The sequence below is a fragment of the Colobus angolensis genome, unplaced genomic scaffold (genome assembly GCF_000951035.1).
Source record: "Colobus angolensis palliatus isolate OR3802 unplaced genomic scaffold, Cang.pa_1.0 Scaffold79, whole genome shotgun sequence".
Taxonomy (NCBI): Eukaryota; Metazoa; Chordata; class Mammalia; order Primates; family Cercopithecidae; genus Colobus; species Colobus angolensis.
The window spans coordinates 5365650-5376163 of NW_012121709.1; the positions used below are offsets into that span (position 1 = coordinate 5365650).

The window sequence follows — 10514 nt, forward strand, 5'->3', positions numbered from 1 at the left end:
GGGAATTATAAACGCACCTCCCCCATCCCCAATAGCAGGGCAGGGAGACTGAGGTCCTCAGAGACCACTCGCAAAACAAGGCAATGCCCCGGCTTCCTACAGCAGGATGTTGGCACTGGGTTCAAATCCCAGCCCCTCCACTTATGAGCTGTGTGACCCAGGGCCAGGTACATGGCCTGTCTCTCTAGCCTTACTTTCCCATCTGTAAAATGGGGACAGTGAGCATCCCTACCTCTGCTCCTGTGGGGTTCTGTAGGACTGAAGTCAGCCTGGGCGACAGGGTAAGACCCCATCTCTACAAAAATACAAAAAATGAGCCAGGCATGCTGGCGCACACCTGTAGTCCCAGCTACGCAGCAGGCTGAAGCAGGAGGAGCACTTGGGCCTGGGAGGTCAAGGCTGCAGTGAGCCGAGATTGCACCACTGCACGTCAGCCTGAGCAACAGAGCGAGACTCTGTCAAAACATTTTTTAAAAAAAGATCGAAGTAACACTCCTGCTGTGTAGCACATAAAACAGGTTCAAATAATAAGAGCTTACATTTGGGAGCTGTTTCTATGTGCCAAGACCCCTGCTGAAGTCTTTCACCTGGATTACGTCAACCTCGTAAGGGAAGTACCATGAATGACAACAGGCCTCACGTAGGCCATGCTTTCTGTGCTGGAAAGAATTCTGTGAGTCATAACATGCAGTCTTCATTCCTTTGTTCTTTCATTCATTCATTTATTCATCCCTTCCTTGTTCATTTAACTACTCTCACAGCACCTACTGTGTTACAGGCCCTGGACTCAACACTTTGGCCAAGGAAAAAGGCAGTCAGTTCCTGCCCCCACCAAGAAGCCCCGGTCTGCTGGGGTAAGGGGATGGGGGGCAGTTATAATTCTGTGCTGTGAATGTTGGATGGAGCACCCCCAGGAGGAGGCTGTGAGGCTTCCGGGGGCAGGAGAGGTTCTTGGAGGATGTGGTCCACACTGAGGCCTCAGCAAAGCAGAAGCCAGCATCTACACACCTGCGTGAGTCCCACTTAAAGAACACGAAGATGACCTTGATGGCACTGGGGAGCCACAGAGGGCTGTTGAGCAGAGGCTGCTCACTGGCTCCTTTGAGTGACCCTGCCAGGCAGGCACACTGAGGGCTTGTGCAAGGGCACTACATATGAGGTCCTGGGGAGGGGTGTGCAGGAGAGAGGCAAACAGGGTTTGGGGTGGGAGGGCAGGACCAACGGCTCACATTTCTAAGCTGAGCCTGGGCAGGTAAGGCCTGGGAGGTAGGAGCCCAGCGCCATCAGCAGAGAGAGGCTGCGCCAGTTCAGCTCCTGCAGGAGGAGAACGCTGCACCCACTGAACCATGGAAGACCTACTGTGTGCTGTCCACGGTGCCTGGCAAGGGGGGCACTTGTTACAAATGCAGAGTCTCAGGCCCCACCCCAGAACTGCAGAAGCAAAACGTGCATGGCAGCAAGATTCCCAGGTGATTCGAGCGCACTCGAGTTGGAAATAACTGTAGGGAATGCCATTTTAGTACGTCCTCACATAAGCCCATGATGGGGTGCTAGGCAATGCATCAGGGGCTCAGCGCTAGAACCTGAAAGTGGGAGGGGCCCCCAATGGCATCGTATCCTCCTCCTCACACAGCACCTGGGCCCCTACCACACTCAGATTAGACCCTCAGGATGGGGCAGAATAATAACAGCCCCATTTGCCAAATGCCTGTGAACCCAGCTTAGAGTTAAATTGCCCTGCTTGCACCTGCTTTTTTTTTTTCCCCTAAAGATGGGGTCTCACTGTGTTGCCCAGGTTGGTCTTGAACTCCTCGACTCAAGCGATCCTCTAGCCTTGGCCTCCCAAAGTGCTGAGATTATAGGTGTGAGTCACAGCACCCGGCCCACTGCTCATTTTTAACGCTCAAATCAAATCCCAAGTGACCATGCTCACTTTCCAGATGAGGAGACCGGCTCAGAGAAACGAAGTGACCAGCCCGAAGCCACAGAGCCAATAGCATGAAGGATTCTAATACAGCTGGACTCCGAAGCCTGGGTTTTTGCCTCTGCATCTCTATGCATGTAGAATATGAACCTAGAGTTCACCACTCAAGCTTGGATGGACCTAACATCAGATGCATAACAGTAAGCTCAAAGCGGTTTGTTTCAGGGCTGGGGCCTCCACTTGCTGGAAAACTGTCTTGAGGACAAAGGGGCTCTGCCTTCCCACATCCTCCACAGTGAGCTCCATAATGGCTGCCTCTACCAGCGTAGGTACCAAGCACCTGGTGCAGAGCAGATGCTCACGAACTTTTATTTTTATTTATTTATTTATTTATTTTGAGACGGAGTCTCGCTTTGTCGCCCAGGCTGGAGTGCAGTGGCGAGATCTTGGCTCACTGCAAGCTCCGCCTCCCGGGTTCATGCCATTCTCCTGCCTCAGCCTCAAGAGTAGCTGGGACTACAGGCTCCGCTACCTCGCCCGGCTAATTTTTTGTATTTTTAGTAGAGACAGGGTTTCACCGTGTTAGCCAGGATGGTCTCGATCTCCTGACCTCGTGATCCGCCTGCCTCGGCCTCCCAAAGTGCTGGGATTACAGGCGTGAGCCACCGCGCCCGGCTGCTCACGAACTTTTTAAGAGACAGTGTCTCGCTCTGTTGCCCAGGCTGGAGTGAGGTGGTGCACTCAGAGCTCACTGCAGCCTTGAACTCCTGGGTTCAAGTGATCCTCCAGACTCAGCTACCCAAGTAGCCAGGACTACATGTGTGCATCACCACACCTGGCTAATTTTTAAACATTTAGTAGAGAAAGGGTCTTGCTATATTGCCCAGACTGCTCATGAACTTCTGAAGGAACAAGCAAGGCATACCCTTGACACTCTATTTTCCGACATCCAGAGTCCGTATGTGCCACTCTGTTAGACCTCAGTGCCTGGCCAACTTGTGTCACCCTACACACTCCTCAGCCTATGGCCCAAGGAGGTTTCACCTTGCCCTGACTGAAACCACCCACCCTCCATTCCTGCCCTTGGGGGACACTGAGCTGACCCCAGGCCCAGGCCCTTACTGCTCTGGGGGGAAACATTTATATGTCTGGTCTTTGGCCACGGCGATTGGCTCAGACTCAGCTCTGTGACCCCATCAGGGCCAATGAGAAGCCAGGTTGACTCTTCTGCTGGGCTCATGTTCTCTCCCCTCCACTGGGCTTGGTGGGCTAGATGTGTAATGAAGGTAGAAATCTTAATTGTCTTTTAAGTCGGCCTTGGATGCAATCAAACTGAGACCAGAGGCCACAACAACCAACAGACCTTCAGAATCTGAGCTCTTGAAATTGACTTAAGAATAAAATATACTGGATTAACAATACACCTGTGTTCAGACACACAAGAGAAAGTGGACATTTATATGTCAGTTTCCATAAAACCTAGGGGAAATTTAAGTGTGTTTACCAAGAAAGAAGCTTTTCCTGGAGTATTAAAAGGTTTGTTTCAAAGTTTCAACAAGCTGTAACCTTGAGACTCTGAATGCTTATTTTAGGAAACTACATCTGTTACAAGTTTATGGTAGAAATTTGTTCAACTTGCTGGGCGCCATGGCTCACGCCTGTAATCCCAGCACTTTGGGAGGCCGAGACGGGCGGATCACGAGGTCAGGAGATCGAGACCATCCTGGCTAACACGGTGAAACTCTGTCTCTACTAAAAAATACAAAAACTTTGCCGGGCATGGTGGCAGGCGCCTGTAGTCCCAGCTACTCTTGAGGCTGAGGCAGGAGAATGGTGTGAACCCAGGAGGCGGAGCTTGCAGTGAGGAGAGATCGCGCCACTGCACTCCAGCCTGGGCAACAGAGCGAGGCTCCGTCTCAAAAAAAAAAAAAAAAAAAGAAATTTGTTCAACTTGAAGCTTCCTCATGAACTCTGTGTGACGATCAAGTCACTGGCAAGGACCTCTCACTAACCTAGCTGTAAGTAACTCAAGCAGCACTCGCTTGTAATCCCAGCCACTCAGGAGGCTAAGGCAGGAGGACTGCTTGAGCTCAGGAGTTCAAGACCACCCTGGGTAACATAGCAAGACCATGTCTCCAAAAAAAACAAAAACAAAAACAAAAAACAATTAACAGGTCTAGTGCAGCAGTGCACGCCTGTGGTGCCAACACTTTGGGAAGTAGAAATGGGAGGACTGCTTGAGGCCAGGAGTTTGAGACCAGCCTGGGCAACATAGTGAGACCCCCATTTCTACAAAAACTTTAAAAAATTAGCTGGTATGGTGGTGCATGCCTGTAGTCCCAGCACTTTAGGAGACTAAGGGAGGAGGATCACCTGAGTCAAGAAGTTCAAGACTAGCCTGAGTAACATGGCGAGACCCTGCCTCTAAGAAAATAAAAATAAATAAATAAATTAGCTGGATGTGATGGTACATGCCTGTGGTCCCAGCTACTGGGGAGGCTGAGGCAGGAGGATCGCTTGGGCCCAGGAGATTGAGGCTGCAGTGAGCTATGATCGCAACACTGCACTCCAGCCTGGGCAATGGAGCGAGACCGTGTCTCAAAAAAATTAAAAATACCCAAATAACAAATAATTCAACCAGAATACAGTTTAAGGCATTCCTCATTCCTCTTCATTAAAAAGCAACCTAAAGGGTATCTAAAAAATTAACAAAACATAATGCAGAAGATTTTCCTTAACAGAAATTTGAGGCAGCCACCCCCATCCTGCCTGAGGCTGGAACTAACCCTAAAGAAGGGGAGCCAAAAGACAGAGGTCCTGATGACAGCCCGAGCCCCTAAGTTGGGCTCTACCACAACTGATTCATCTTTGTGTGCCTGGCAGTTGGCAGGATCCTGGGATCTAACAGATCCTCCATATGTGTCTGAGATTCCAAGCACATTCCATCCGAGGAAGTCAGGGTGAGGCAGGGGGTGGCTGAAGAGCCCTTCCTCGCTTCCACACTAGTTATAATTTATAATTGTGTGATCCTCACAGAAACAGAAGTGGTTCTTTCCTTACTGTTTACAACATCTTGTCTTGGAAGAGACCAGAAGCATTAAAACAACTACAGTTGGTTGGGCGCGGTGGCTCATGCCTGTAATCCCAACACTTTGGGAGGCTGAGGCGGGTGGATCACGAGGTCAGGAGATTGAGACCATCCTAACACGGTGAAACCCCATCTCTACTAAAAATACAAAAAATTAGCCGCGCGTGGTGGCGGCGCCTGTAGTCCCAGCTACAGGAGGCTGAGGCAGGAGAATGGCGTGAACCCAGGAGGCAGACCTTGCAGTGAGCCGAGATGGCGCCTCTGCACTCCAGCCTGGGCAACAGAGCGAGAGACTCCATCTCCAAAAAAAAAAATAGAAAGAAAAAACTACCATCCTCCCCGCTCCCCCCCCCACCGCCACTCAGCAATCAAGGAAACAGGACAAGAAATTTGCAAGGGCATGGCCCCACCCAGCACCCAAACCCACTGCCGACCTTACCGAATGGTAGGCTGGTCTCCACTCAGCTGCTTAAATCTCCGATGGAGCTGCTCGATCTGATCTGATGAGACTGAGAAGTGGGGAAAGAGAGAAAAACAAGACAGAAGAAAACATCACTGACTGTCAGAAGGAGGCTGCAGGTATTCTTCTGCCCCATCCCCACCAGCTGCCGCACCCCTTCTCAAAGCATCTCCCACCATGGCAAAAGTGAGTGCCGGGTGAAGCAGCAGAAAGGATTTCCCATTCTTCCCAGAAACACAGCTCTGCAGTGATCAGTTCCAACTGCCTTAGTAATAATAATACAACTATTACTAATAGCTCCAGAGACAGGGCAGTCATGAAGCAGGCCATTCTCCCAGCCTCTGACCTTCCCCAGCCCACTAAAGAGAAACTTTGCTTCCTGAGGCAGGGTTTCACTTCCATCACTCAGGCTGGAAGACACTGGCACGATCGGCATCTCGGCTCACTGCAGCCTCTACCTCCTGGGCTCCAGAGATCCTCCCACCTCAGCCTCCTGGGTAGCTGCAACTACAGGCATGCGTCACTATGCCCGGCTAACTTTTGTTTGTTTGTTTTAGAGAGACAGGGTTTCATCATGTTGCCCAGGCTGGTCTCAAACTCCTGGACTCAAGCAATCTGCCCGCCTCGGCCTCCCAAGGTGCTGAGATTGCAGGCATGAGCCACCAGGCCCAGCCAAGAGAAAATTGCATCTAGTTGTCTGATCCTTCCTCTTCCACTCCAGAAGATGAGTTTTATCCTAGCTGAGAAAGGGGCTTTGTATAGTCACAGACTCGGAGTCAGATGAGTAGCGAGAGGAAATAAGGGTTCAGGCTGGTGGTGGACATGATCTGGGAAACCTATACTGAGAAATGTATGGAGAATCTGGTGGAGGAAAGAAATGGAAGGACTCCAATCTGGGTGACAGGGTAAGACCCTGTCTCTAAAAAATGCACAATATTAAACAATGATCTGCATTTCTCACTTCATTACCAAAACAACTCAGTGAGTGAGTGGATATTATCTCAGGTTGTTTGTTTGTTTGTTTGAAGACAGAGTCACACTCCATTACCCAGGCTAGAATGCAGTGGTGCAATCTCAGCTCATTGCCACCTCTGCCTCCATGTTCCAGTGATTCTCGTGCCCTGGCCTCCCAAGTAGCTGGGATTACAGGCACAAGCCACCACGCCCAGCTAGTTTTTGTATGTTTAGTAGAGACGGGGTTTCGCCATGCTGGCCAGGCTGGTCTTGAACTCCTGACCTTGAGTGATCCACCCACCTCAGCCTCCCAAAGTGCTGGGATTACAGGTGTGAACCATCATGCCCGGCCTTTATCTCAGTTTTATAAGTTGAAAACTGCAGCTCAGAGAGCACTTAAGATCCCACAACACACAGAGGCAGAGCTGGGACTGAACTCTAAGTCTGTGCGACCCCAAAGCCAGCCTTCACCACGAAGTAATATCGCCTGTCTGTCCAGAGTACCTTGGCGCTCAAGGCCTTTAGGTCTGGTTCCTGGGGACTATACAGTTCACGCAAACCTTTCCAAAACACGGGCTGGACTGCGGAGCTGTGACCTCCCAGCTCAGTCCTCCCAGCATTCCCTACCCCTAAGCCCTGTTTTGCTCCTGTTACAAAGACAGTTAATTTCTGGGGTCAACTGGTCACCTCACTTCCTGCTCATTGTTTTTTGGCCTCAGGCTCTTCAAGAATCAACAGCTCAGGATTCTCAAGCATCTCCAGCAGCTCATCAAGGCTGCCAACCCAGACTGAGGGCTCCCTACTTCCTGTGGGCACAGCTCCAATGATTAGCTCATCTCTTCCTCCCAACACTCTAGGAGGGGGCTGTATCCTCTTGTTACAGATGTAGCCACTGACACTTGGAACGGTGAGGTGCATCATCAAAGTGCAATTTCTACCTTTCTGCAGGAAAATATGGCCATTTATATCATAGGTATGTCAGCAAGGACACTGGCATACTTCATGGCCTAGCAATTCCACTCCTAGGTAAATACACAAATAATGCATACTTCGGTTCACCCAAGCATGCGTACAAAGATGTCATGGCGGTGCCATTGGAATCGCCCTAAACTGGAAACTACCCACATGCCCAACAATGGCAGAGTAGAGTGCTAATGTGTAGTATAGTCAAGCAACGGAATAGCACACAGCAACGAAAATGAACAATATAGATAATCACAGACAAAAGCAGCCAGACAGGAAAGTGTATATACTTTATGATCCTATTTGCATAAAGTTCAAAAACAGGTAAAACTCAACTACAATGTCAGAGGTCAAGATAGTGGCTGCTCTTAAGGGAGGCATCGTAGATGACGCTAACATTGTAAATGACTTTTGGAGGATGAGATAAGGAGGAGTGACTTGAATGGAGTGCAAAGGGGAGTTCTGGGTACTAGGAATGTTCCATTTCTAGACCTCCATACACTTTACATAGTTGTGTTCTCGGAAACCTCAAAGAGCTGTCTGTATGCTTATGAGTGATGCACCGCTCTGGATGTGTACTAGATCACGACAAAACATTTACAAAAAAAAAAAAAAAAAAAAAATTAGTCTTCCCTGACTAAAGGAAGAAAAAAGAAAAATGAATAAAAATTTTTAAAAAATTGTAATTCCACTTGGCAGAAATGTATCCTAAAATAATAGATGCAACAGGTACAAAAATATGAATACATAAATGTGTTCAACTTTGCAGTCTTTAAAATAGCTTAAAATTCGACTTGCCCTAAGTGACTATCAAAAGCAGATTGCGGCCAGGTGCGGTGACTCACACCTGTAATCCCAGCACTTTGGGAGGCTGAGGTGGGCAGATCACTTGAGGTCAGGAGTTTGAGACCTGACCAACATGACGAAACCCCAGCTCTACTAAAAATACAAAGATGAGCCAGGCGTGGTGGTAGGTACCTGTAATCCCAGCTATTTGGGAGGCTGAACCAGGAGAATCACTTGAGCCCAGGAGGCGGAGGTTGCACTGAGCTGAGATCGTGCCACTGCACTCCAGCATTGGCAACAGAACGAGACTGCCAGAAAGAAAAAAAAAAAAAAAAAAAGCAACGCAAAAAACAGATTGGTTGAACACTTTTTGGTATGGTTAGCCAATTTTTTAAGCATACCGCCTTTAGAGTGCAAGAGGGAGGAAAAACATTTTTTTTTAGGTATACTGCCTTTGATAGTGACAGTTGTGTATTTGCATAGAAATACATTCCACACACACTGCCTAAAAACAGCTTGCTACCAAGAAAGCGCAACTCTATGTTGTGGAAAAGACATAAAAATATACAAATGTGTTTAAGTAATTTAAAAATCCTAGAGTTATTTTCCCCGAAATAATAATTAATTATTTCTCATCTCAATACCTGTATGAAAGACTGTTTTGCTTTTGGTTCATCTATATTTTCCAATTTTTCTCTAATGTACAATGTACATGTATTAGTCTTGGAATGAAGTTTTTCAGCCTACAACATGATCCCATCTGGATGGCTGAGAGATCTCAGAAATATTGCGATTAATCAATCATTCACTGGCTGAGTAATGTCCCAGGCACACATCATCTTCTTTAGTTCCTTCCATGACCCTGTGAGGGACCTACTATTCCCGCTTTATAGAAGAACAAACTGAGGCTCAGCAGGGATGTAACTTGCTCAAGGTCACTGACCTTGATTGGAGGCAGACCCACAATTTGAACTCAGCCTGTCTGGCAGAAAACATGTAGTTCTGTGTTGTTGTTGTTTTTTTATTTGTCTGTCTCCCTTTGTATGATCACTTAACCCCCAAACCACACTGATCTGATGATAAATAATGATTAGAAATTACAGCTAAACAAGTGCACCTGAACAACCACTATTAAAGATGAGTTATGGCTGGGCGTGGTGGCTCACGCCTGTAATCCCAGCACTTTGGGAGGCTAAGGCGGGTGGATCACTTGAGGTCAGGAGTTGGAGACAAATCCATAGGAACAGAAAGTCTAACAGTGGTTGCCTGAGGCCAGGGAGGGGAGGGGCTGGAGAGGGAGAACAGGGAGACACCAGTAAAGGGCACCAGAGTTTCTTTTGGAGAGAGATAAAAATGTTCTAAAATTATATTGTTTTGATGGTTGCATAACCCTGTGATTATACTAAAACTATGGGGTTCAATTTAAATGGTGAATCTCATGATGTGTGAATTATATCTCAGTAAAGCCATTTAAAAAACAAATTACTGAATAATCATAACAACAAGGGCAGACATTAACACATTAACTAAGCATTGCCATTTTCTGGCCTCTGTGTTCAACTGTACTTGGATAAGCCTGGGCTGCTACAACCCTCTCCTTCAATTCTGTTAGGTAGGTATGATTCTACGCCCATTCTAGAGATGAGAACTCCAGGATGTGCCCAAGGTCCCACAGCTAGGAAGAGGTATATAAATCATCCTAGATCAAGCTTATCTAATAGTTTCCAGTTAACTGCATCCAAAGTGCTTTGCAAGGCTGGGTGCAGTGGCTCACACCTGTAATCCAGCACTTTGGGAGGCTGAAGTAGGCAGATCACTTGGGGCCAGGAGTTTGAGACCTGCCTGGCCAACATGGTAAAACCCCATCTCTACTAAAAATGCAAAAATTAACCAGGCGTGGTGGTGCACACCTGTAACCCCAGCTACTTGGGAGGTTGAGGCAGGAGAATCACTCAAACCCGGGAGGCAGAGGTTGTAGTGAGCTGAGATCGTACCACTGCACTCCAGCCTGGGTGATGGGGTGGGGGAGAAGTATAAGCACACACGTGCAAACTCACATACACATACTCCCTCTGTCCTGCCTGATTGAAAGCAAAGGATTAGGAAGACAACCTCCCACCTCTGGGACCCTCTTTTGGACACCCAAATCCCTGGAGCCAAGGGCTCAGCTCACAGCTCAGGCAAGACTCCTCTGGCACAGTGACTGAGAGAAAGGATGATTTCTGAAGCCTCAGGAACTGACTTTCAGAACACCCCAGGCCCTAGCAGCTGGAGCTGGTCTAACCCGATGTGCCTGGTGAGCTGCTTCCTCCTAACCGCGCCTCCCACCCCAACCCCCG

At 48.3% G+C, this 10514-nt stretch overlaps 1 protein-coding gene across 1 annotated transcript in view; it reads right to left on the minus strand.

The window, feature by feature from the left end:
- Positions 1-10514, minus strand: part of TESC (tescalcin) — a 57473-nt gene that overhangs the window by 46662 nt on the left and 297 nt on the right. The window contains exons 2-3 of the mRNA XM_011928737.1: positions 6931-6967; positions 5452-5521 (exon numbers count right to left, since the gene is read on the minus strand). Of these exons, the coding sequence (XP_011784127.1) occupies positions 5452-5521; positions 6931-6967 (107 nt within the window). The remainder of the gene's footprint in view (positions 1-5451; positions 5522-6930; positions 6968-10514) is intronic.